Source organism: Aspergillus undulatus, assembly GCF_047715775.1.
Source record: "Aspergillus undulatus strain CBS 261.88 unplaced genomic scaffold BDV17scaffold_9, whole genome shotgun sequence".
NCBI lineage: Eukaryota > Fungi > Ascomycota > Eurotiomycetes > Eurotiales > Aspergillaceae > Aspergillus > Aspergillus undulatus.
In genome coordinates, this window is record NW_027396613.1 from 175,897 (window position 1) to 202,053 (window position 26,157).

A 26,157-nucleotide genomic window follows, 5' to 3' on the forward strand; every position below is an offset into this window, starting at 1 on the left:
GACCATATTGCTGAGACAGCTGTCTCCTTGTCTGTTCACTTGGCGAGGGAGCGTTCGAGGAATCAGCTTCAGCTTCATCCGCCTAAAAGCCACGCCTGTCGGTAAGGTGACTGAAATTGGGGCTCTTCTTTTTCCCGCTTGAACAGTACTTGGGATAGTGCCCGTCTCTCATTGCAGGTTATAGACGACGAATTTACACTGTTCTTACATCTACACTACCTTAGAGTTTATCCTGGAGTTTCACTGACTGCATCATCGATTGCCTGCCATGGATTCCGAAGGCATTGCTCCGAGCTTCTGCATCGGGCAACATGAGAGCAAGCGCACCATTCCTACTACTTCGGAGGTGGTACAGCTGGCGCACGAAAGTAACGTATGTACAGACCTTAGACTAACACTCCTGCGACTACTGACACTTGTTTACAGTATGATATGCTTACCACACCTATCACAACCTCCCATTTCCACTCGCGCGTCCTGAGCCTCCTCTCCTCTCACCTGTCGAATTCACGCCCTATCTCCCATGATGATCCCGGGACATTGATGAGCACAAACAATACCCGACCGCTCGTTGTTCCCCAATTAGGGCCCGCCGACACTCATTTGACTCCGAACGAAGCAATGTCACAACTCGTCGGAGTGACTAGTTCCTGGATTGATTTGTGTTCCCCCGATCCATTGATTGCAGACATCTCCCGCCAGGTCTTCATGCTCGAGGTTGCCTATGCCGCGTTCTGTGGTATTGGGTATCTTTTGATCCCCGCACCGAAACTTCATCATAAGACAATGCATTCGGGCGGAGTGATATACTATGCACGGGCAATTCAAGACGCGATTAGTCTCGGTCCTTATATCCAGTTCCATATCTGGTTGAATATGGTTGACAACCAAGACCTGGAATTGGACAGCATGGGTGACCTTGCGCCTCTTGCTCGAGAAGAGTTCTTTGACGGATTCGAGATAGAAAAGCCGAAGATAGATCTTTTCGGAACCTGGGACGCCTGGGATGCCATTAGAAGAACCTGTAAATATCACTCAAGGCTTTTCGTAGGTAAGGAAATTTCATTTCATTGCTTGATATTCTTAAGGCCTCGGCGCTAAGGTACTGTCTAGCACTTTCACTACCAAAGCACCTCCCTCCGATGTGCGTTCAGTCTAGGTGGCATTCGGAGCCCGTCCACTTGTTCACCATAGACCCCAATACGTTCATAAAGAACCAGAAAGGATATCCGGTCCTGGGAAAGGCTCACCAGGCTTTGATCGCACGGTTTATGCGCCTTCGAACAGCACCATGGATCTTGCTCTGTGACGTTGGCCCTATCCCAGGCGCAGAGACAGAGGCCGACGCATCCAGTCTTCCTGGTGCTGAATACCCGAGTCTTGCGCAGGCCGCAAGTTCCAATAAAAAGCATCATGATCCAACTCCGCACCTGTCTTACATGAGAAACCTCCAGCAACGCCAGCCCCCACGATCCGCTATAGAACGGTTTGGCACCGGCTATCAAGACTATCTCCAGGCACCATTGCAGCCGTTGACCGTCAATCTAGAAAGTATCACATATGAGGTGTTCGAAAAGGACCCTATCAAGTACGATTGGTATGAGCGTGCAATCGCCAAAGCCCTGAGCGACTGGGTGGAGCAAAAGAAGCCAACCTCTAACCCAGATGGACGGGTGGTCGTTGCGGTCGTTGGCGCCGGAAGAGGACCATTGGTGACTCGGGCACTCAAGGCAAGCGCTCAATCAGGCGTTGACATTGATTTGTGGGTTGTAGAGAAGAACCCCAATGCATTCGTCCTCCTTCAACGCCACAATCAAAATATTTGGGGTGGAAAGGTTACTTTGGTTCACTCGGACATGCGTGCTTGGAAGGGGCCGCTGGTTCAGAAGACTACTTCTACAGCAGCAGCACCTGTTGGACAGTCTTTCGGTATTGAAGACCAATATCTTCACTCGCCGGGGACCGGCCAGGAACCTGCAACCCTGTCTGGCCCAGATACATCTGAGTCCATGTACAGCAAAATTGACATAGTAGTGTCGGAGCTCTTGGGCTCTTTTGGTGATAATGAGCTTTCACCTGAATGTCTAGATGGGGTCAACCACCTGCTGAACCCAGTGCACGGCATCTCGATCCCAGCTTCTTACACAGCCCATTTCACACCAATCTCAGCGCCCAAGCTGCATGCGGACGTCACAAACCAAAGCGTCTCGAACCCAGCAGCACCTGAAACACCCTATGTGGTCATGCTTCATGCCATAGATTACCTTTCCATGAATCCAGCCGAGGCTAGCGCCGCGAATAATGTCAGATCTTCGATTGCGACACTGCCATCTGAAACACCCACACCGTTTGTCCAAACAGCTTGGTCGTTCTCCCACCCTAACCGGGATATTCCTCCTCAACCACCATCTACATCGATGATTTCCAATGCACACAATGTGCGTCGGACACGTTTATCCTTCCCTATCCCGAACCGTGGGGTTTGTCACGGTCTAGGTGGCTATTTCGAGACTGTTCTATACCCCGGTGTGGAACTCTCCACAAACCCGGTTACCATGGACAGCAAGAGCGCGAACATGATTAGTTGGTTCCCGATCTACTTTCCGCTCAAGGTGAGACATCCTCGTCTGTTCCCAATCTACTCTCTGTATGTGCCCAAAGGAGTCCGTATATGCTAACAATACTAGACGCCTCTTAACGTTCCCGATAATGGCGAAATTGTCGTAACGATGTACAGACAGACCGACGACCGAAAGGTATGGTATGAATGGATGGTGGAAGTTTTCGCTCTTGAGGGTGGTTCAGGTTCAGGTTCAGCACCAGCATCAGCGTCAGCATCCCAGCACATCGCCCCCGTCATGACCGGGGCTAGGTCGATTTCCCCAGGCGCGGAAAGCGCCGCGAACAGAGACGCCACTGCAACAGCGGATAGTTACAGCGTCAGCAAATCGAGGAAAGCACGCGGCCCAAGGCGAGTGAGGGTGGGGATGAGTGATCTACATTCAAGCATTAAGGAAGGGTGCCTTATGTAGCGAAGGCTGCTTTAACTCATTCCGGAGTTCGGAGTGGTGGCTAAGTGATTTCTTAGTGGGTGAGGCTGCATCGCTGCATGGATTCGGATTCGCGGGCGGTCGTTCGTGGTGACGACAATTTCTGGGCAGCTCTTGGCCGAGCAACATGCCAAGAACGATCTGTGATATCTGAGATTATAACGCAGACTTGGCGGATTGGTCTTCAATAGTCATAAAAACGGAGTTTAATGGGACTCGCTACTTTAATGGATTCAACAGCGAGAAAGGAAAAACGACATAGTCTACAAACGGGTTGGGCTTTGATATCCATGCACTTACTTGCAGCTATATCCCGCGTTCTTTACCCAAGTGTTGGGAGAGAAACTCGGGCCTTCGTATTCTACAAAGTACGACTTCAGGTCTCCGAGCCGAACGATGTCGAGATTGTGTAACACAATTGAGTCTCAGGTGATAGAGAGAGCTTCCAGTCGGATGCCGTCCCGCGGCAGTATGGAACATCTGACTCTCCGACCTTTACCCTGTGTCTGGAATGCTTGCCAAGTGCATCGTACCCATAGCAGGATTTCGGAAAGGACACATCTCCGTCCCGAGTAGATACAGAGTCGATAGTCTAGAATGCTCCGTGAAGACTGGAGAGTAGAGAACCTCGGAAAAGGGTCGCTGCAGACTGATCTCCTTGCAGATCACCAAGACAAAAAAACACACAAGAATCAAGAAGGGGCACGATAGTACGACACTCGCCTTGCCTTGAATAATCTTGGGCTTTCTAGGCATGACTTCAACCAGCAGCAGAGGAAAAGCAACGTGTTACGGCTCTCCGCTGTGGTTGGTTTGGCGGCGATCCGAGGGGCTTTGCTTATCGGATTCCACTACGGAGAGTACTAACTTCATAATGGGATAGCATAAAAGAGGATGGCCTCGTATCGGGGCCTGTCATTGGAGGGGAGCGATGGGCATTGGCATTCCGCGTGATTCGATTGTCTGAGGAATAGAGGCCGAGCGGGCGCGATCATTACTTATCTGATCCCGGAGTTAAAGGCCGATGTGAACAAGTGCCGGTCTACGGAGGGGAGAGAACGAGTCGGAGAGTCGGCTGGCCCCGTGCGCTGCATCATCTTGATCGTGGATGGGATCATCGAGGAGAGTCTTGGTCAGGGAACGGCAGGGAAGTTGACCGAGATCAAACTGGGCAGGTAGACTAGGCATGCTGTAGCAGTAGATGTTTGTGGTGTAGAAAGACTGGGTGACTGCAGAAAAAAAGGTGCGATCCCGTCTCAGACGGACGGACAGCTTCTGCGCACCTGTGAGTCTTCTCCCTCCCACTAACTAATAATCTATCACATCCCATTCTTCCCTGTCCTGTTCCTCAACAAGTCCAGGTCAGCTTACTGCAGCTTTGGCACCAATTTCCCTTTCCTCCTCTCCATGACTGCTGTTTTTCTTTATCTGTCGACTGTCTCGGAGTGCGTGGGTTAGTTTATCTTCTTTCACCCCTCACCCTCCGCGACTTTCCATTTTCCCCCTCGACTACGACGATTTCAACAGACTTTCCAGTCATCACTTCGACTATACAACTTTGCTTCGATCCAACCGGACTGGCCACACTATACTCGCCGATACCTAGTTATCCACGCGCCAGCTTTTCGTACTCACACAAAGTCCCGAGCCAAAGCTGAAATGGTCCACGCCACAGGCGAGGAACGCGCCGTACGCCTTTCTCGAGAGGCCGTTGAGTTGAGAGATTCTGGGCACCATGAGGTACGAGCAAGCCCAGCCCAGCCTAGCCTATTTTTATCATCCCTGTCATCACATGTCGTCCAACGTGGCTGTTTGCTACGTACCTTTCCCCCCTCTCAACACTGCCCGTGCGCTGCGCTGTGGCTGACGCGCTCCGTGATGTAATTTAGGCTGCTGTCCGAAATCTCCGAGAAGCCCTTACGCTCGCTCCCGACAATGCGACTGTCAAAGATGCCCTGATCAAGATTCAGCAAGAGGAAGGAGACGATCACCACTTGCTCGATCTCTGCCGCCGGTACGCCACACAGAAAGATGAGAAGGCTGGAAAGGACGCCGCCCGCTTTTTGCGGACCGATGGGCTCGTTCCGCCGGAGAATGTAGCGTTGGAGTGTGCGAAGTTGTTGCTTTCGCATCAGGCTCATACGTTGGGGTCCCTTCAGGATGATATTATTTCCGGTCTAGTTCGACAGAGTGCGAGCGTGCGCCAGTACTTCTCCAGTCAGCTTCAGATCTCCGTTACAACTTTTTTCGACGATCTCTATGGCAGGGGTGATGGTGCTGCGGTGTGTCTTGATACTGTTGTTCTAGATCATGCGGTTTGGCCGTCAGAAGATGATCGTCTGCACTGTGAGCGGGAGTTGTTCCAGCTTTTCATCGCCAAGCTTATGGAATCCGGCCACGATCTGGATGGGCGGTCACTCAAAGGTATCGCCCGGCTGCTTGCAGTGGAAGCTGATCAGCTGCGAGATTTGATGGATGATGAGAGCCTCGACGTCGTTGTCACGTCTCTTGATCACCGGCTTCCTCTTGAGTGGAGAAGCCAGGCTACTTTGGCTACTGTCAAGTACCTGGAATCTGCTCGGGATACTGGAACAAGACAGTTCTCCAAGATAATTACCGCCAAATTAAGCAAGAACCGCAGCGACGACATTATCGTCGCCTTTTCCGCCACGGCCGCCGTGTTCCCTGTTGCTCCGGAGATCGCGGCCGGTCTTTTCCTCTCCAATGAGTTCATGGCCTCTGTCAAGTCCTTTACTGCGAGGGATGCCAAGAGCAAGAGGATGGAAACAACAGTCTTGGAGCTGCTCAACGCCGCTTGCATTAGCAGCACGAGTCGTGATTCAATTTCCAAGAACCTTTCCGATTGGCTTTCCCACACCCTCACAAACGGCAGTGATCAGAGCTCGGAGTTGGCGGCAGTTATACTCGCGAAATTACGGGCGTCTCCCAAAGAGAGCAACGGCACCAATTCAGATGGTAAGGCTCAGAGCGACAACAATGTTACTGAGCTTGTTGACCGATTCAAGGGATTGATGTCCAGGCCTGAGGGCGAGCACATCTCAAATGCGATCGAGGGTTTAGCCTATTCTTCAATAAAACCGGAGGTCAAGGAACAACTTGCCGGGGACGCCAGTTTCCTCGAGGGCCTAATCAAAGTCCTGCAAGAAAAGTCGAACGACACGTCGGTGCTGTATGGAGGCCTGATGATCATCTTGAATCTTACACAATTCCTTCCCAGTTTGTCTGAGGAACAGAAAAAAATCTCTCAGCTCAAGTCATATGCTGAGGCGAAAACAAACGGAACAAGAAGCGGCCCGAGTGTTCTCGATGATGAGAAGCATGTCATGGCTCGCTGTACTGCTGTTATCGATGCTGGCGTGGTACCGCTTCTGGTGGCGTGCGGGAGAAGCACCACGACCTCGAACCACGAACTCATCGGCCGGATAATGCGCTCCCTATCGTGGAACCCCAAATCGCGAGGTACGCTGGCGCAGCAAGGTGCTGCCAAGCTCTTACTCGGTCTCGCAACCAGCGCCAGCGCGAGCAAAACCAACATCTCAACCGCATCGCACGCCCTTGCCCGAATCCTTATCTCTGTCAACCCATCTCATGTCTTTCCATTGTCTGGTTTTCCCCATGTTACCTCGTCCATTCGACCCTTGATCGCGCTTATCGCACCCGAAGAGGCCACAAGCGCCACTGCCGACCAACCGCTGGACATGCTACCCGTATTCGAGAGCCTCCTCGCCCTCACGAACCTCGCCACCCACCCCGACGCAGCAGCGGCAGAGTCCATCGTCCGCAACGCCTGGGACCAAATAGAAGACCTGCTCCTCTCCAAGAACCCCCTAATCCAGCGCGCCGCCTGCGAGCTAGTATGCAACCTCATGACATGCGAATCAGGAATCATCAAAATGGCCGACGGCACCAAGCGCGCCGCACAGCGCCTCCACATCCTCCTCGCCCTAACAGACACCGACGACCTAACCACCCAACGAGCCGCCGGCGGCGCCCTAGCAATGCTAACGGAATTCGACCCCGTCATTGCCGGAATCCTTGACCGCCCGCGCGGCGTACAACTCCTGCTTAATCTCTGCGCGGAAGAAGACGACGGCCTCGTCCACCGGGGTGTCACCTGCGTCCGGAATTTGACTTGCGCTGCATCGGGTGATATTGGCCGGCGAGCAAGGGAGGCTGTCAAGACGGCTGGTGGCGTCGCAGCTTTGAGCAATATGCTTAAGAAGACGAGGAACCAGCTCGTGCTGCAAATTGGTGTTGAGGCGCTAAAGCCTTTGGTGGAGTAATAAGATGGACTTACTGGGCATCACCACTTTGCCTGTATCTAGAGGGATCTGTATTGATGATTGATGAAAGCCAACCTATTCTTCTATTCTCATTCTCATGTTTCATAGACGTTTACGCTTGCATTTGTTTTCGTTTCTTCTCTTCTCTTCTTTACACTTTTACCAATGCTTTCCTGGGAATACGATACAGCGTTGTTTGATGACTTTTCTTGTTTCGTTCCGGCGCGTTGAGGGTTCGGCGTCCTCGAGTTGACTTGGTTCTTCGTTTCCTTTGCTGGTGGCGGCCTTGTAGCTCTTGTCTTGATGCTTAAGTATTAGATTGAGCACATCGCGTAGAGAACCATGAGGTTTTTGATTTCAGCATGTGGCCACTGAAGCTTGTCAACTGCTTCAACTCATCTTGTCCTGAGGTCTACCCTCGTAGTACACTTGTGCGTGCCTAGATGATTTCGATACTTTCGCACCTCAGGGACATGGAATTCTATCTGTAGCGCTAGATGTTTGCTCTACCTCTTCCCGTAACTTTCTTATTCTCAGCGCGCACCCCAACTAGCCGTGTCCACGGGTGATCAGCTCCTTCAGCAATTCATCATCTTCATACTCACTCAACGCTTTCTCCCTCCAGCTATCCCAAACCAAACCCCATCAAGACCAAGTGCAAGCCTCAACCCCCAAAACAACACCTTGAAGCTCCCCTAATCCGTCAACAAATCATACCCGTTGCAAAAGTCAAACAGATGCAAGACTCGATCTCTTCTCACTATCTCCGCAAGGTCTAGATGACCCTTCTCCTGCAGACATTGCGCGAAATACGCCTTGTCGGAGCTGAGCTCGAGACTTCCGGAATAGAATTGGCCTACCTCGAAGAGCATGAGCGGGGATGTAAATGCTGATGATTTGGACTTGTGTATGCCCACCCCCAATCTAGGATGCCGGTTATGTTGTAGTCGTCGTCGATGAGGATGTGGTCGCCCTTGTTGTCTGGGTGGCGGAGGTAGAAGTGGTTGTCATTAGAGTGTTGGGATTGGGATAAGAGGCTGGGGATGGAGTCTAAGAGGAGGCGATGGATTAGAGATCCGTCGACTGGTCATGAGGCATACATTTCGCCTCGTCTTATGCGGTCCAGCGTTTGTGGGATGTTCGTATGTATGAAGTCGTTGGTGTTGGTAAAGGGGCCTATGGGGTGCATTTGGGAGTCAATGTAGTCTGTGTATGCTTCTCGAGCGAGGGGTCCGATATGCTTGGTCCCTGGTATGTCCAGCGAGCCGATTAAATGAAAAGGATGCCTCTGCAGCTCGATATATATGTCTGCTAACTGGTCTATAAGCCGCTACTTCCGGTCCGTTGTTGCGTTATACCAATGGTGGGTTTCGCCGGGCATTTTCTCGTAGAGGATATATTCCACGCCAACAGGGTTGCTCTTGTCCAGGTTGTAATTATAACTGCGGGCGTGGGAACCTTTGTTATGGCTAGGAACTGAAGAGTCGCAATCTCGCTGCGCATTATATATCTTCGCACATCTGGAGGCGGGAATGTAGCATCCACCCTTCGAATACGAGCAAGCCAGCTGAACTCGTCGTCGAACTGGATCTCAATATGATAATTCATGCCGCCCATGAGCGTGGTGGGATCGACCGATTATACTTCAGATCTTTAGCTAGCGAACAGCGCAGCCCGCCAGCTTTTTCGAGGAGAGCAGCGACCTTGATCTTGCTCAGGAGTATGGGGATATCCCTGTCTGCTGCTTCTTTGCAAGCAGGTTCGTATAGTTCCTCGTCCTTGCGAACGAGAAGTTTAGTGCCATCAATAGCCAGTCTGATATATCTGATAGCTCACCTTCCATCGGGGACACTTATGATACTCCGGTTCGAGATGGAGAGCGCAAAGATGGCGATTGCACATAATGCATTGCCCTTCTGTACGGACGGAGGGTCTATCGCAGTGTTGGAAATACAACCCCACATTGCGGTGGCCGTGGGAGGCACCCCGGCTCTCGGCTGAGATAGGATCATTGGCAGAGGCGCGTGAACAGTTGGTGGGAAGCTAGAGTCGCACCAGCGTCACAGAATGGAAGTTAGGAATCTTTCTCCGCGCGGAGCTCCCCAATGTTGAGGGAGCTGGAGCTGGAAGGCTAACTTCTGAAGGCTGGAACTTAGACTTATGCATCAGGATGGGCCATTGCCCCAAGTCTGATCGCATCAATACACTCAAGCTCTGCTGTTGAGATGCGTGGGGATGACCAAAAGTACGTCGAGCGGTCTATAAGAACCAGGGACGGCATTCCGTACTCTGTGCTGACCGCTACCTGCAGAGCAGACGACAAAGAGCTCCTTCCCTATACAATCTGTTGTTGTTGTTGTTGTTGTTGCGGCCAGGATGAGCCTGCCAAGCCCCGCCCCTCCGTTGTATGCGGCGTAGACTACCGAGGCAGCTGACCCAGGCCTGTGGTAAGGTGAGTGCTGCTATAGTACGGAGTATGGCATCTCTGTGATATGCCTGTACCTTACATTGCCCTCGCGTTGTACCTTGGCGAAGAGCGCTGGTCCCTGCCGATGGCAAGGCGAATCAAATCTGGTGCGCCGCCCACGCCCAGCATCGGTTCGACACCCTCATCCATGGATGTGCTATCCAGCACTGTGGTCATGGTGGTCACTGGGGGCCGCGACCAGTGCTCGCCGCCACTCATCAGGGCCGGTGTCCCGCACGGTCAAGCTTACTTGCTGGCGCTGTGGCCCTCTCCACAGTCCATCCCGTTGATGATCGCGTCCTGGCGCGCCCTGACCGCATCTTTTTTTACCTCGTCCTCTTGACTCCGCTGCTTCAGATTCATTCTTTCGCCAGTTCTCCACGTGCTGACGTCCATCTTCACCAGCAATCTAATCTCTCGGCCTTGCTCTCGTCTTCTCCGAGCCTTTCCGCCCTACAAAATCCACGGAGGAACCTCCAGATTTTCCATCTTCCTACACACAATCTTCATCCTGGTTCTCGATTCAAACTGACACATGGCGTCTTTGTCTAAGCTCTCTTTCTGTTCCCTCTTCTCTATCCGCCTCGCATCCTTCTTATAACTTTTTGTCGTCCCTTCCTTTGTTTGAATCAGTGGTTGCGCCGCAGTTTGGTCAACCGCCGACAGCCAAACCAATAAAGCAACTTCTACCCTTTTTCTGCAGTTTCTACTCTTGAGCGGAATCTTGTCGCAAATTCATACCCGAGTCATTTGTTTTCAATTTTTGCAGGGATTTGAGATACTCCCGCAATCATGAAGTTCGGACGCAATTTGCCTAGAAATATGGTGCCGGAATGGAGTACCTCCTACATCCGGTACAAGGCCCTGAAGCAGCTCATCAAATCCTCAGCGGAACGTGTGAAGGCGGGTCACGAGGCAGATCTCGCCGGTGAGCTATCTGATTGTTGCGTGTTTTGGACCGCCCAGCGGCCCTCCTAACGCTCCCTTCTAGGCTTCTTCTACTCTCTTGACCGAAACCTCGAGGATGTCGACCACTTTTACAACAAAAAGTATGCCGACTTCTCGCGCCGCTTGAAGCTCTTGTCAGATCGCTACTCGCAGCCTATGGATGGCAGTCAGTTGGATGCGGACGATGTGGAGGACCTTCTGGCCGCTTTGCTCGAGCTGCGCGGACAATTCCGCAAGTTACAATGGTATGGCGAGGTCAACCGTCGTGGGTTCAATAAGATTACCAAGAAGCTGGACAAAAAAGTTGGGGCGCAGGCTCAACAGAAGTACCTTGAGACAAAGGTAGAGCCATTGCCTTTTGCCTCCAACACCCGGGTTGCAGAGGTATTGAAGAAAATCAATGACTGGCTCTCTATTCTGGGTGACCAGAAGACATTTGACGATGCCAGTTCGACGCATTCTTCTCTTTCCTTGAAGAGGGGTGGTCCTTCTCGACCGAACTTGAATCTCCCTACCAACATGCTCCTTACAATTGATGAAGCGTTGCGGAAGGATGATACCCATGTCCTGCTAGAGCTGCTAGAGGATCTGAAGACTGCCGCAGACGAGGCGGGCGAGGACGTCTTCCCAAAGGTTCTTCGGAGCCTTCTCCAGCGGTCCATCTACTACCGCTCCAAATCATGCATTGCAGCTGTTCTTGGACGGTCGGATTCCCTTGAGGAAGAGGACGACATTAATAAGCGCAATTGTATTCATCGCTTGGTGATCGCGATTGGCCGTGCTCAAGCGACCACTGACTCGGAACAGTCGGCGTCAATGGTCTTGGACTTTCCTCTCGATACCTCCAACTATATCACACCTGCCGCTCTTCCGACCTTGCAAGCCCCTCGACCAGTGTCGAAGGAAGCGAATCGCCCACAGCATTTGGACAGGTCTGACCCTGCAGTGTCGGTGCTTGAACATCTGCTAGACAACCTTCGTCCTAACCAACGGGAGTCTTTGCTTTCGAAAGATCTGTCTGGCCGTACACCATTGCATTATGCTGCGCAGCACGGATTCAGGGTCGTCTGCGAAATCATTATCGAGCACTTACAAGCTTGGGATATGTTCGACATCAGCGAGGGGATTGATGCGCCGCGCTGGCAGGACAATGATGGTTGGGCTCCACTTCATCTCAGTGTCATTGGCGGACACCCTTTGACTACTCAGGCTCTTCTAAAGGCTGAGAACTGGAAAGGACAAATTCAAGACAAGGTAAAAATTCGCAAGCAAGTTTCGAGATCGAGCGCGGTGCTCGCACTGGCCGTCAAGGCCAATTTCATCGACATTGTTCAGCTGCTGGTGGATGCTGGTGTTGATATCAACTACCAAGATCAACAGGGTGAAACCGCATTGCACATTGCAGCACGCTTTGGTCATGACAAGTGCGCCCGCATTCTCCTGAAGGGCAGCAACGACCAGAAGGCAGACACCGAGCTCGCCGAAACTACATACTCGTGGACTCCACTTTTTGTAGCTAGCGTTGACGGCTCTTTAAGTGTCGTTGAGGCTCTGATCGAGGCTGGTGCAGACCTCGTGCGACAAGATTCATCTGGTTGGACTGCAAAGGAGCATGCCGCTCTGCGTGGACATCTCGACGTAGCTAGATGTCTTGCAAAAGTCACCCCGGAACCGCAGCTTCCCGAAGCAGAACCCTCTTTGACTGTTCCCAATACATCCGGTCCCTTGACATCTGGGCCGTCGCCTCAGCAATCGTCTCTTCTAGAGAAGAAATCCAACGGAGCAAGCTCTGCAGGGAGTTCTCCTTCACGAAGCGCTGACCCTGTTAAGTCATTTGGACATCGGTATCTCACCGACGAAGCCATGATCTTAGTCAGTCTAGGCACTATGGACACTCGAAAGCATGTGGAAGCTGTGAATCTTGACCGTATTCCCATGGAGAATGCGCACGCCACTCAGCTTGATACTGCCCTGTCTATTGTGGTCTCCGCTAACGGTGCGAACGGAGAGCCCGAAATCATTGACCTTCCCGTGCAAGACAATATCGCAACAGAACCTATAGTCTTCCATTCAGCGGATCCAACCAAGGTTAGACTCCTTTTTGACCTTGTTCCCACCTATTCGGGCTCGAAAGATCAGATTGTGGGGCGCGGTGTTGCTCTGCTTTCCAGTGTAAAGCCAACTGTCGGATCTCACCGAAGCAATCTCCAGGGCGACTCTACTGTTCCTATCGTGGCTGCCAACACCTTGGAAGTTATCGGCTCTATTACATTCAACTTCCTCATCATTACACCTTTCAAGAACCCGAATATGTCTATCAACAGGGAACAAACGTACTGGAGGAGTATGGCTTCAACGATGGTCATCGGACATCGTGGTTTGGGTAAGAACTTCGATACTCGCGACTCATTGCAACTGGGCGAGAACACCGTTCAGTCTTTTATTGCAGCTGCAAATCTCGGCGCGTCATACGTTGAGTTTGATATCCAGCTTACCAAGGATCATGTTCCTGTGATTTACCATGATTTCCTTGTAAGCGAAACTGGAATTGACGCTCCGGTCCATACCCTCACGCTGGAGCAATTTCTTCAACTTGGAGAACAAGGTTCATCTCGAACGCCGGTGTCACCAAGGATGACTCCCACCGACGGAAGCGAACTAAGTAACGCTCCTCCTCGCACCCGATCGATGTCTGTTGGTGGCAAAGAAAATGATCTGCTTGAGCTGAACGAAAAGATCAAGCATACCCGTGACTTCAAGAAGAAGGGATTCAAGGGCAATACCCGAGGCAACTCTATCCAGGCTCCCTTTGCTACATTGGAAGAGTTGTTCAAGCGCCTACCGCAGAATGTTGGATTCAACATGGAGTTGAGTAAGTTCGGCCATTGACTAAGCCCAGCGAAGTTTTGTCTCTAACCATTATCAAAGAATACCCCATGTTATACGAGAGCGAGGAGGAGGAGATGGACACATATGCTGTGGAGCTGAATTCCTTCGTGGACACAGTCTTGAATATGGCTTACAACCTGGGTCAAGGTCGCAACATGATCCTTTCCAGTTTCAATCCGGATATCTGCCTGCTGTTGGCCTTCAAGCAGCCGTCTATCCCTGTTCTCTTCCTTACCGACTCTGGCTCCAGCCCTATTGGCGATATTCGAGCTAGTAGTCTGCAGGAGGCGATCCGTTTCGCTTCTCGCTGGAACTTGCTTGGAGTGGTGACCCAGGCCGAATGCCTCGTCCTTTGCCCTCGTCTCATCCGCGTGGTCAAAGAGTCTGGACTTGTTTGCGTGTCTTACGGTACATCCAACAACGACCCTCACAAGGTCAAGGTAAGCTTCTGAACCCTACTTCATAAGAAAACTCCTCTTAACATTGTCGTGTAGCTGCAAGCTGCCGAAGGCATCGATGCCGTCATTGCCGACTCTGTTTTGGCGATTCGGAAAGGTCTTACAGAACATGAAGGCAAGGGCGGGTCTACGCCTGGACTCACTCCGAATGCCAGCCCGCTCAGCCAGCCGACTGTTTCAGCTCTTAAGGATGCTTATAAGATTCCAGTCCTCAGCCAGACGGAGGAAAAGGATAGTCAGCTCCTCCATGTCAAACCTGAGGCCACGCTTGAGTGAAAGAATGAAGTCGAATTGCATGCCAGCATCACCCGTGCTGGTTAGACCTAGATAGGTTTCAAGTGCATGTCGGACATATTCCGCTCAGTAGCTACGCAACTTCATATCTTGAGCTAGCTCAGTCATGCAGTGCGAATACCTCTCTCGGTTCGCCTTTATTGGCCACTAGTTCTCCGTACTAGAGACACGTTCTTCTGTAGATTAGAGTAAGAACTCTGTAGTCTGGGCAGCAGTTGGATATACCTGATGTCACGTGCCCGGCGTCACAGTTGAGGCTGAACGGGGAGCTTCAATTGTCCGGGCGGCAGCTCGATATGGAACCTCCGACTCTCCGAGTTTGACGATTATTCTCTTCCTTGGGAATATCTGCGCAGCTCCAGGCTTAACTCAGGGTATTCCCCAAATTCAAGCTGCGAATCTGCCTGGACGAGGGCGATTCAGCCGCTCATTCATGATGCTCTTCTCCCTCAAGTGAAAGATCGACTTATCGCTGCGGCCATACCTGGTACAAGCGATCTCCAACTCACCGTTCCCAGAATACTGGAACTATCTCCTCTCTCTGAGCCGCGCAACCTATAAGGATGAACGCCGTAGACGCGACCGAGCACTATGAAACGAGTGCCCATGGTAAGCTCACATTCGTACACCTTTACCTAGAACAAACGAGTCGTTAATGGTGAATGATTCTCAGACCCAGCACCGTCCCTCTTAACGGTCATCCTCGACACAAACCCACACGCCTGGGCGCTCCTCGAGCAAGATGGAAAAGACCAACTCCCCCTCTCAACCGCCCTGGCCAATATCCTCGTCTTCCTCAACGCCCACCTTGCCTGCAACTACGCAAACGAAGTTGCCGTCGTCGCCTCACACAGCCATAAAGCGGCATGGCTTTATCCCACCCCGTCAACAACACCAGCCGACCCAGACGGCGACGTCGAAATGACCGCTGATACCAACGGTACCGGTGGCGGCCGACATGTGAATAAATACCGCCCATTCCGCATCGTCGAGGAACAAGTCACATCAAACCTCCACAACCTAATGTCCTCCACATCCCGCTCAGACATCGAGAACAGCACATCAACAATGATGGCCGGCGCACTCACCCTCGCCCTCAGCCACATCAACCGCCGCACAATCGCCTGGGCCGAAGCCCACGGCGGTGGCGACATAACCTCGCTAAACCCCTCCGGCGACCCAGACACAAGCACAAACTCGATGCTCGCGCGACGCTCAACAACCACGCAGGCCGCCAACGACGGCGGCACAGAGGGCCTGCAGTCCCGAATCCTCATTATCTCCGTGAGTTCCGCGACGGGCTCCGCGCACCAGTACATCCCCATCATGAACTCCATCTTCGCATGCCAGCGCCTCCACATCCCCATTGACGTCGCGAAACTCTCCGGCGACGCCGTCTTCCTCCAACAGGCCTCGGACGCCACAAAGGGCATCTACATGCCCCTCTCCCAACCGAAGGGGCTTTTACAGTACCTAATGATGGCCTTCCTCCCGGACCAGCGGTCCCGTCGACACTTGGTCCTGCCTACCCGCGTGGACGTGGACTTCCGCGCAGCATGCTTCTGCCACCGCCGCGTCGTGGACGTTGGATTTGTCTGCAGTATCTGTCTGAGTATCTTCTGCGAACCGCCGGAGAATGGAGACTGTCTTACCTGCGGGACGCATCTGGCGATGGGCGAGTACGGTAATAAGCCGGCTGTTGTGGCGCGGAAGAAGAAGAAAAAGAAGGTTCGTGCAAATGGAGTGTCAAATACGCCGACGCCGACGCCGGGGCCTTGAGGCGATTATCGGTGTCAATATCATATAGTCTAAATTGGTCCGGGGCCGAGGCACTTTGGAAGAGAGAGAGAGCTGAATAATCTTCGGACATAAAGCACATGCAACTACGCGCTGGGCGGGCACTTGTCGATCTAATCGCCAAATGTTTCCCCCTCGAAGTGAAGTGTCGCTTGCTATACGGAACAGAGCTAACGAACGGGCAAACAGTAAGCCCCAAGTAGAGCCTTACAGTGCCGCCTATGCCTGCTTCTTATTCTTCTCATACTCATAGGAGAAAATTCCCGTTCACAGGAACTGGGAAATTTCCCGAATGTGGTTTCCTGGCTCTCAAATACACTGGGCGAACACGGTTGGGAAGCAAGTACGGATTTAGGAACATTTTGGTCCCAGCTGATATCTTCGCAATGCTTATCCATTGGAAAACTGGACCATTTGAACAATATAAATAATTTGCTTAGAATACACAATGAATCTTGAGAAACAAGCATGCTCCGCTGAACCTATTCAAAGAACCCAAAGCAACAACTATGATGCATTAGTAACAGAACTTTGCACAAGCGAGTGAAACAAAGTCTCAGCAGGCCTAGCTCACGGCAGTAGGTGAAAAGACACGAGTATGAAAAGACACGGTATCTTTGAGTGGCTGTCAAAAGGAAAAGCTCCGGGCATAGTGATGGCACGGGCTGGTGTTGCTTTCATCTAGGGCTGGTGCAAAACGCTGTAGACAACCGCAGATAATGTTTGTCATGGCACTAGAGTCTTTTTGTGCGAAAAGCCTTGCCACCTTGCGCAATGCTTCCATGTCCGTTGCTGCGAGACATGACAGAGGACGGTTTCTTATCTTCGCTACTCATGTTGGCGAGGACCTTTGTCGCATATCGTCAGCTCATTCAGCCCAAGGTATAACATGCAGAACTCACAAAAGAATCGGTGTTATGTGCAAAATATAGATATATTCCGTCTATCGTCTTCTTGACAGTCATGATTCCAACTGAGCCCTCGCAGTGGCTGGACTTTACACCGGGATGACCTAGCCACCTCTTTTAGTATCTGCTCGGTCAGCTGTAGAGAAAGGTTTGCCTACCCATAAAGTCCGTTGCAATCATTGCTGCCATGGCTTCATCTTCGCTTACCTGCTCAAAGGTACCATCAGGGCGTTTGCGGTGAGTGTAGTAAACCCGCGAGGCACAGGTATTGGCGCACATTGTAGTAGCGATATGCTCGCCAGTACCGGAAGTGACGCTCGCGACGCAAGTCCTTTCAGGATCATTAGGGTCGACGGGAATCACACTGGTGCCAATTCCATTCAGCGCTGCAGGTCCGATTCTGCCTTTGTGTTTCATCCCGATTCCACCAGATGAAGAGCCAGCTGCGATGTGCCCATAGCTATCGACAGCTATTGCACCTACCGTATCACTTACGCGATCCTCAGTGTAGCCAAAATAGTCAGGCAGTCTAGATAACTCTGGCATCTCGGGCAGCGATCCGTCACGGCCATGGGATGGAAGTGAAGGCGGGTCAACATCCATCAGCACGCTCGCTTGCATGCCAGCCCTCAGCGGATTGGGCTGGAAGACCGTGTTTCTGTACGGGTTGGTAGATGGTTGAGTTGGCGACAGACCCCCGCTGGAGGTGTCACTCTTGGCCTTTGACGTATCTGAAGGCGGAACTTGGACATCTGACGGAGGTGGGAAGCTGCTAATTTGCGCAACTGGGTATTCACTGGCATTCTTGCTGTCCATCTGAGAGCCAGGGATTGGTATCGACGTCGATTGTGTGCTGGCAGGGCTTGTGGGCAATTGATAACTCCTAACTGGGCGACGATAGTAAGCGGCATCAATCTCATTGGAGCCTTGTGAGCGAGCCCGTTGTCGGCTATCCGCTTCTTTAAGCTCCCTCTGCCATTGCATCCACCGCTGTCTTGCTGGGGTTGACACAAGACCATCGTGAGGAAGCACTACCAGCCCTTGTTCATACGCATAGTCTGTAGCACCGGGTCCAACAAGGAAGTTTGGGGGCACTCGATGTAGTGTTAAGGGTTCTTTCGATGCATCAAGAATCGCGCGCGCCAGTGAAACGGGGTTTTTCACCTCTAAACAACAACATCAGCCCCGGAAAAGTTGGATGCATCCTACGAAGTATGAGTACTCACGCGCCACAGCACCAACAGCTCCACTGCGTCCGAGATGATCGACCACGGTTGCATCGCACTCGACGGTTCCCTCGATAGTCGTGTTACTACCGTAACCAGCATTGGTGATTTCAGCATCTTCCAGGTACATGATTGCAATCTCAACAGCGTCGACCGCCGAACCGCCGTTACGGAGTACACCCATTGCCATTTTCGCCGCACTATGCAGAATCAGCGACCGTCGAAGGAGCACTGCATCCGAGTGTACTCACCCCTCGCACACTTTCATATGGGGTCTCTCGAAGTCGCGACGATGATAGCCGGCGCCGGCATGGATGAAGATGGCTGAGACATGTTTTCCTTTCTTTGGGTGATTCATGGTGACCTGGGTTGTCTGCTGGTCGAGAGGGGGGAGGTTGGCGGTAAGCAGAGAGATCAAAAGGGTGGACGCCAGACTGCTACTGAGGCATTTCACGGAGGGCGAAGGACGGTTAATGCGCACAGTAGAAGTGACTTATGCGTAGAGTGAGAAGTGCACCGGTTCAGTACAAACACTTCAGGACAAGACAGCGCGAGTAGCTTAGGTAAATGAAAGAATGGCCTCAACAATAGCAATAACTGCTCTCCTGCTCAGTGCTTTGGGGCAACTGAGGGGGGTATGAGGGAAGGACACAGCTCTTAGGCACTGTAAGGATAGCCGAAGAATACCACTGGGAAAGATAGAGAGTGGGAACCGTAAGCTTAGGGTAGCTTGATGGATTGAGGAGAACAGAGTACTATCCAAGTGAACTTGGTGGCAGATTGAGGTCATGAGAGGCCGGGACTTTGTGCCTTCCTCTACTCACTTCCCAACAGGAGAGTCGGCAGTTGCTTCTTTGAGATCCGGGCACAGTGCCATTTCTGGTTGCAATCGAGTCCCTAATACGATGGAAAAATTACCAGCTGGGAGTCATTCTAAAGGTGTTCATGATCAATTCACCCACTTGCAGGAAGCGTGTACAAGAGGTTGTATAGACTCTGCATTCACATCTCCAGCCACAGTTGTCGTGTGGGCTGTGGCTTCTCTGTGGGACAGTCTGTGGCTGACCATACCGTCACGTGGCGGGTGCTGTATCATTACGTACCTGGGTATTGGGGCCACCGCCTGCGCCAATCTGCCTGCCTGCCTGCCCACCTCCATACCTCCAGGCTGAGCCCCCTCCTCGCTCCCTTCACCCCGGCTCTTGTGTTGTTTCCGATTTTCTCTTGACGTTTACTTTCTAGGCCTGCTTTCTCATCCAGACCTGCTCACTGAACAACTTTTTCGTGAATTGGTGTCAGGGCGAGCGTGTGTGCGCCCCAGCTCATCTGCCATGACCTCCCAAACCCCGGCCGTTGTCATGGACAAGTATGTCGCTCCATATTCAATTATTCGAACAACTAGATTTTATGATGAACTGTGGCTAACTCTTAATTTTCTCGTTTTTAGCGGAACTGGGTACTCCAAGCTTGGTATATGCTCCCAGCTGCTACCCCAGCCGAACTCCCCCCGCACTCCGTGGCCCGGACGAGCTGACAGCCCGCAGGTTTCGCTGGTAACGATTCGCCCTCGTTCGTCTTCCCTACCGCAATTGCTACGAAAGCTGGTGCCGGAAGCACGGGAGCCGCCGGGCGTCCTGCTGTTGCGAACAAACCTTCGTTCTTAGCTTCAGGTGGAGGTGCTGGTGGACACTTATCCGCAAAGCGTGGCACGGAGGATCTGGACTTCTTCATCGGTGATGAAGCTCTCTCGGCTGCCAGTGGCCCAGGCTACGGCATCAACTACCCCATCCGTCATGGACAAATTGACAATTGGGACCAAATGGAGAGATTCTGGTCGAACTCGATCTTCAAGTACCTGCGCGTCGAGCCTGAGGATCACTACTTCTTGCTTACCGAGCCTGTAGGTTTTAAGCTCATTAGCCGTACCTACGATCGATATGGCGTGTATTTTGACGGGTATACTGACCACCATTTTACGGGCAGCCGCTTAACCCTCCCGAGAACCGCGAAAACACTGCCGAAATCATGTTCGAATCGTTCAACTGCGCCGGTCTATATATTGCCGTTCAAGCCGTGCTCGCCCTGGCTGCTTCATGGACCTCCTCTAAAGTGACTGATCGATCTCTCACCGGAACTGTAATCGATTCCGGTGACGGTGTCACCCACGTTATCCCCGTCGCAGAAGGCTACGTCATCGGTTCTTCTATCAAAAGTATCCCACTTGCTGGCCGAGACATCACCTACTTCGTACAAAGCTTGCTCCGAGACCGCGGTGAACCCGATAGCAGCTTAAAGACCGCAGAAAAGGTGAAGGAGGAATACTGTTACGTGTCTCCTGACATAGTCAAGGAGTTCGCTCGCTACGACCGAGAGCCGGATCGATTCCTCAAGCACACCGTGACTTCGCCCAACGGCCGCAGCGTCACAATCGACGTCGGATACGAGCGTTTCCTTGCTCCCGAGATCTTCTTCAACCCCGAAATCTACTCCTCTGACTTCTTAACTCCTCTCCCCAATGTTGTGGATGGCGTTATTCAGTCTTCGCCCATTGATGTCCGAAGAGGCCTATACAAGAACATTGTCTTGTCCGGAGGTTCCACCCTCTACAAGGACTTCGGCCGCCGCTTGCAACGTGACATCCGACACCTGGTCGACGCTCGTATCCGTGCCTCGGAAGCCCGCAGCGGAGGTGCGCGGAGTGGTGGTCTAGACGTGGCGGTCGTGACACATAAGCGACAGCGACACGGCCCGTGGTTTGGAGGCAGTCTGCTGGGTCAGACTCCCGAGTTCCGCAGCTACTGCCACACAAAGGCCGAATACGATGAAATCGGCCCCAGTATTGTCCGGAGGTTCGCCCTCCTCGGTGGCCCTGGCACCTAGTTTAGAATTGTTCACTGCACCTTATCCTGTCTATAGTATCCATGCAATTAAATTTCCTGAAATTGAACCTCGTCCGAGAATAGATTCTGTATATACGCTGTATGATAACTTTTATATCCAGACAAACGCCTGCCCTATTCTATAAGAGTCACCCCCTCACCCACTCAAACGACCTTATTGAGCACAGCAACCCCCTCAACATGCCCTGTCTGCGGAAAAAAGTCAAACCCGCGAATACTCTCAATATCATACCTAACCCCCGTCTTCCCATCCCCCTGCACCATAACCGCGACATCACGCGCCTGCGTATGCACATTACACGAAACATATACTACCCGGCGCGGGCCAAACTCCAGCATCTGACGCAGGAAGTCCTCGCTGCACCCTTTGCGCGGCGGGTCAATCACCAGTAGTGTCTGATCAGCTGGGTACGGCACATCCTTGAAGAGGACTGCTGCGTCGGCGGCCGCGAAGCCCGTGTTAGGGAGGTTGTTTGCGCGCGCGTTTTCGCGGGCTGAGATGATTGAGTCGCCTGCTACGTCGACGCCCAGGCTGGATTTGAAGAGCGGGGAGAGGGTTATTGTGAATAGGCCGGAGCCGGAGTAGGCGTCTAGGAGGTATTTGATTGGAGATGATGAGGATGGGTCAGTGGAGGTGGAGGTGATGGTGGTGTCGGGGTTTGAAAGGGCGTGCTGCCGGATGTACTCTGTGAAGCCGGAGAGGATGGAGTTGTTGTTTTGGAAGAAGGCGCCGGCTTTGTTGGTGAAAAGGTAGTCGTCGATGTACTCGACCGAGGTCGCGTTTTGGTCTGTGACGCAGCGCTTTGTTTCGGTGTAGTCGGGGTGTTCGGTTGTGATGACTTCGCCGGATTCTTGGTGCGGTTTGTTGGGGCTTTCGTAGGCTATTGGAATTGTTGGTTTGGTGTTGTCGTTTGCGTCTGTTGAGCCCTTCTTTGGTGCGCGCGAGGTGGTTTCGCGGAGGAGGATGGTTGCGCCCCTTTTGTAATGATGGATGTTCTCTGCTACCCTTTTTCTCTCGCTCTTGAGGCCTTGTCTGATTATGTCCGTGCCTAGAGGGCAATCTTCGATATCCAGGTGTTGCCGTCGGTTTTTGAATGTGTAGCCGATAGGTGGAACTTGCAGAGGCTCAGACTGCTTGTTTCTCCCAGCAGGCGCAGGAAAATGCGGGGTGAGCTTGGTTCTGTAACCGTACTGCAAAGGCGATGGAAACGTGTCCTTGATAGCAGGAATCAATTCAGGTATGAGGCCCGAGAAGTTGGCGTACGCCTTCTCCACGATGCGCTTCTTGTGCGCCAGCTGGTCCTCATATGACAGCATCTGGAGCTGGCAACCTGAGCACTTGCCAAAGTACTTGCATCCAATCGCCTCATCTTTTCGCTGCGGACCGGGTTCAATGACTTCGAGGAAATCCGTCACACTGTATGAAAGTGATTTGACGTGGCGCACGACTTTCACGCGCACCTTGTCCCCAGGAACAGTAAAGGGAACAACATAGACATGGTCACTGTTCTCTGAAAGCGCCAATCCATCACCTGTCGAGGATATTTCGGCGACAGTTACTTCAATTTCTGTAAAAGGTTCTGGGAGTGTGGGCTGCGGAGTGGGAGCATCGGACGGGCTATCGGCGTCGGCGTCGGGTTTGCTCCTTTTCAGCAGCTTGTCGACATCATTCTGCAAAACTTCGTCGAACTCGTGGACCTTCTCCTTCTTTTTAGACTTGTCCCTCCTCTGCCGCTTGGGGCCTTTGTGAAAGTTCTTGTTCGGTGCGGACATTATAGACGACTGGTGCGCATACCGTTGCTGCACAGGAATCGAATTTGCGACGGGGAGCAGCTGGGCTGGCGAGGATCGGGTGGGACAGAATTTCAGCAGGCGAGTAACAGACAACTGCAAGAAACGAAACATCTGAGAACCCTCAACTTTTTGTAATAGTAGAGAGTGCAGAAGAGGAAGGAAGAAAAGTGTCGCTGGGGGGAAATTGAGAAGCAAAGCAGGAAAGGGTGGGCGCTGATTGGCCGGTCCGGGCGCTGAGAATTTCTCTTGTTCTGGCGGTCTCAAAAGTTGTCCTCCACCATCCTCCGACCAACGCTCCACTCTCCCTCATACCATCCTCTCCCTCCCTTCGGCCTGAAGAGGCCAGAGAGCCTACCCGCTATCATGTCCTTCGCACGCCCCGCCAGATGTCTAATCTGCAGCTTCTCGCGCGCCGCTGCCACAGCGCCTCGCGTGCCCCGTCGCCAGTTCCAGTTGTCGGCTACGCAGCTCGCAGACAAGGCAAACAAGGGGGACAAGAGCTTAACGCCTGCTCAACCTACCGACGGTAAATTGTTGAAACAGATTACGGACGAGATGACGCCGGACCACTTCAAGCCCTACACGGAGGAGGAAAAGGCCTGGCTGAAGCAGCACTACACGCCCGAACAGCTCGCCGCAGTTGAAGCCGGTGAGGCAGCCATTGACCCAAAAGACCTGGCCGAGCAGTTCCGCATCCGCACCGACCCCATGAAATTCAAGTATCTCGACGACTTTTCCGTGATCGAACCCGGTGTCGACAAGCACATCCGCGCCCCTCAAAGCAACAGCGATTACAATGCGAAGCTAAAGACTAGCGAGGACTTTACCGAGGACTTCGGTAAATTTTTTGAGGAGATGCCGGACAATATTCCAATGTCCGAATGGGTAAAATTCATCGAGACAGTTCGCCTGACAAAGGGAAAGGAGGAAAACGAGCTGAACCCGCACAGCTCGCTGGTGCCGGACCTGTTTGAGGCTGGAGAGACTCTAAAGGGGCATGGTACCAAGCCTATCAAATACGATCCCGCCGACGAACCCAAGCCTGTAGAGAGACTGAAAAATGAGCCAAATGATGCGATGAAACAGCTCATGAAGGTCACCGGGTACAGCTGGGAGGCGATTAACCAGTTGAAAGTTCGCACCCTCGTTACCAGGTCCGTTGTCAACCAGACCCGTCTCGGTAAAGTCCGCAGTTCATACGTCCTGTCCATTGCCGGTAATGGAAATGGTCTCCTCGGTCTCGGCGAGGGCAAATCCCAAGAAGGATCAGACGCACACATCCAGGCTAGACTCCGTGCTATGAGAAACATGAAGCCTATTCCGCGTTACGAGAAACGCACAATCTTCGGCGACGTCACGGGTAAATCCGGTGCCGTGCAGGTGAAACTCATGAGCCGTCCTCCTGGTAAGCTCTTAGCACCCACTTTAGCACCCACTTAACTTTACTTAGGGCAAAGCTAACAAATTCTACTAGGCTTCGGTCTCCGCTGCCAAAGCCTGATCTATGAGATGTGCCGCGCCGCCGGTATTGACGACATCGCGGCCAAGGTCCCCGGTGCCCGGAACAAAATGAACACAGTCAAGGCCACTTACCAAGCCCTGCTGGACCAGCGCGACCCGGAGGAGATCGCCCGCGCCCGTGGAAAGAAGTTGGTCGATGTACGGAAGGTATACCACTCTGGACGCGTAGATTACACGCAGCGGCAGAAAACAGGAAGAATGCAAGAAGCGTAGGAGTAGAGTTGTACGATTATGGCACATTGTCCGGGTTCGGGTTCCTCTGGCGATGTATATAATTTTTTTTTCTTTGATTTTGTCCTCATAGCATCGACATGTATTTGTACTCTACCACTCAATCAAGCATCAAAGTTCAATTCACCTCACCTCCACATTTTGCCTTATATTAGTTCAAAACAAACGCAGAGGGGTATAAAACCATACAAATACTCAACGCCGAACCCCTATGCCAAGCAACGAACGAAACGAACCCGCAATCCAACCAGAACAATCAATACCCCTCCGTATAACTAACATCCCCAACCCCAGCTCCAGCCCCAACATCCATCATCCCAGTCATTGTCACCGTATCTCCGCCCTGACCCATCCCCTGCCCCCGATGCTGCTCCGCCTCAGCCTCATTAACCATCTGCTGCTGCAAAATAATGCTATAAACGCTCGCCTTGAGCAGCGTGCATACGGTCGCCGTCTTCCGCTCTAACTGGCGCAGTCCGTCGAGCGTGATTGTTGTTGGGGAGTCGGCGAGGGTTGAGAGGGTGTCGGAAAGCTGCCAGGCAAAGCTTGTCAGCCGTGCTTTGAAGAGGATTGGGTGAGGATAAGGGAGGTGATTACCTTGTTCACATTCTCCGCAAGCCGGGCATACTCATCCAGCACCTCCTGCTCGAGATCAGAGACGAGAGGGTGCGAGGGGCGCAGGAAGGCGTTTTCGGTGCTTGGTGCGGGGACGGGGGAGAGAGATTCGGCGTGGTCGGGGGGGTCGGTGGGTGTTGTTGTTCGGGAGGGGGTAGGTGTTATGTCCATGTCTGACATTTTGTGGATCTGATCGATCAAGTGAGGTGGGTGTTTGGACTCTTGTGGTCTGGGATAGATATTGTGGTTGTGGTGTTGTTGCGGGTTTGTTTTCGGTTGGCGGGGAAGAAAGTCGAGGACGCGCTTTTTGAACTGACTGACTGCCGATGCCCAACACTTGGGATCCTGGGGTCAATCATAAGGGGCTCACTAATATAGCTGTCTAGTGCAGCTCTCTTCCTGTGATACTGTCTTCTATAACCTAGTGGATTGTGATTTTGCGCTTGGGTCGGCGTTATGAGCGGGTTATGCAGAGGAAACCTGAACATATATATTTTTCCAACATGGCTGTGACTACAATCCACCATTCGTTCTTGTGTCTACCACAAGGCGTCTTTCACGCGTTCGAAAGGGTTTGAGATCCAGCTTTCACTTGAAATCCTGATAGTGACACATTCAGGCACCTGAAAGACACAGTGGATGCTAAATTTCCGCGTCATCAACTGAGGTGATAGTTCTTAGGGCTGATGGGCTAATATTAGCTACTGGGGCTGCCCGGTGTATGCTTCTTCTGTTTCTTGATGACGGTTGGAAAA

General features: G+C 52.3%; 9 protein-coding genes across 9 annotated transcripts; 4 read left to right on the forward strand and 5 right to left on the reverse strand.

Moving 5' to 3' along the window:
* Positions 1-18: 18 nt before the first annotated feature.
* On the forward strand, positions 19-3,146 carry BDV17DRAFT_239622 (protein arginine N-methyltransferase). The gene is made up of 4 exons (XM_073755928.1): positions 19-373; positions 427-1,051; positions 1,114-2,612; positions 2,688-3,146. The coding sequence occupies exons 1-4, from the start codon at positions 269-271 to the stop codon at positions 3,030-3,032; spliced, it is 2,574 nt and encodes an 857-aa protein (XP_073618387.1). The 5' UTR covers positions 19-268; the 3' UTR covers positions 3,033-3,146.
* A 358-nt stretch (positions 3,147-3,504) lies between these two features.
* Positions 3,505-3,993, reverse strand: BDV17DRAFT_239624 (uncharacterized protein). Its single transcript, XM_073755929.1, has one exon. The coding sequence runs from the start codon at positions 3,804-3,806 to the stop codon at positions 3,546-3,548; it is 261 nt and encodes an 86-aa protein (XP_073618388.1). The 5' UTR covers positions 3,807-3,993; the 3' UTR covers positions 3,505-3,545.
* Positions 3,994-4,820: 827 nt separating this feature from the next.
* BDV17DRAFT_239671 (uncharacterized protein) lies at positions 4,821-5,313 on the reverse strand. Its single transcript, XM_073755931.1, has one exon. It carries the CDS (start codon positions 5,189-5,191, stop codon positions 4,886-4,888), a length of 306 nt encoding a protein of 101 aa, XP_073618389.1. The 5' UTR covers positions 5,192-5,313; the 3' UTR covers positions 4,821-4,885.
* Positions 5,314-14,683: 9,370 nt separating this feature from the next.
* Positions 14,684-16,283, forward strand: BDV17DRAFT_239650 (TFIIH/NER complex subunit TFB4). The gene is made up of 2 exons (XM_073755930.1): positions 14,684-15,019; positions 15,084-16,283. The coding sequence occupies exons 1-2, from the start codon at positions 14,974-14,976 to the stop codon at positions 16,187-16,189; spliced, it is 1,152 nt and encodes a 383-aa protein (XP_073618390.1). The 5' UTR covers positions 14,684-14,973; the 3' UTR covers positions 16,190-16,283.
* A 372-nt stretch (positions 16,284-16,655) lies between these two features.
* On the reverse strand, positions 16,656-19,350 carry BDV17DRAFT_255997 (threonine aspartase 1). The gene is made up of 5 exons (XM_073756999.1): positions 18,593-19,350; positions 18,342-18,541; positions 17,274-18,281; positions 17,110-17,219; positions 16,656-17,055 (listed from the first exon to the last, which is right to left on the reverse strand). The coding sequence occupies exons 1-5, from the start codon at positions 18,697-18,699 to the stop codon at positions 16,942-16,944; spliced, it is 1,539 nt and encodes a 512-aa protein (XP_073618391.1). The 5' UTR covers positions 18,700-19,350; the 3' UTR covers positions 16,656-16,941.
* A 139-nt stretch (positions 19,351-19,489) lies between these two features.
* BDV17DRAFT_256002 (actin-related protein 3) lies at positions 19,490-21,288 on the forward strand. Its single transcript, XM_073757000.1, has 4 exons — positions 19,490-19,707; positions 19,789-19,811; positions 19,886-20,241; positions 20,325-21,288. Exons 1-4 carry the CDS (start codon positions 19,673-19,675, stop codon positions 21,219-21,221), a joined length of 1,311 nt encoding a protein of 436 aa, XP_073618392.1. The 5' UTR covers positions 19,490-19,672; the 3' UTR covers positions 21,222-21,288.
* Positions 21,289-21,350: 62 nt separating this feature from the next.
* Positions 21,351-23,167, reverse strand: BDV17DRAFT_256003 (tRNA (uracil(54)-C(5))-methyltransferase). Its single transcript, XM_073757001.1, has one exon. The coding sequence runs from the start codon at positions 23,144-23,146 to the stop codon at positions 21,386-21,388; it is 1,761 nt and encodes a 586-aa protein (XP_073618393.1). The 5' UTR covers positions 23,147-23,167; the 3' UTR covers positions 21,351-21,385.
* Positions 23,168-23,329: 162 nt separating this feature from the next.
* On the forward strand, positions 23,330-24,872 carry BDV17DRAFT_256004 (mitochondrial 37S ribosomal protein uS5m). Its single transcript, XM_073757002.1, has 2 exons — positions 23,330-24,440; positions 24,510-24,872. Exons 1-2 carry the CDS (start codon positions 23,399-23,401, stop codon positions 24,767-24,769), a joined length of 1,302 nt encoding a protein of 433 aa, XP_073618394.1. The 5' UTR covers positions 23,330-23,398; the 3' UTR covers positions 24,770-24,872.
* A 141-nt stretch (positions 24,873-25,013) lies between these two features.
* BDV17DRAFT_256007 (DASH complex subunit DAD3 family protein) lies at positions 25,014-25,656 on the reverse strand. The gene is made up of 2 exons (XM_073757003.1): positions 25,385-25,656; positions 25,014-25,319 (listed from the first exon to the last, which is right to left on the reverse strand). The coding sequence occupies exons 1-2, from the start codon at positions 25,580-25,582 to the stop codon at positions 25,044-25,046; spliced, it is 474 nt and encodes a 157-aa protein (XP_073618395.1). The 5' UTR covers positions 25,583-25,656; the 3' UTR covers positions 25,014-25,043.
* Between the last annotated feature and the right edge of the window lie 501 nt (positions 25,657-26,157).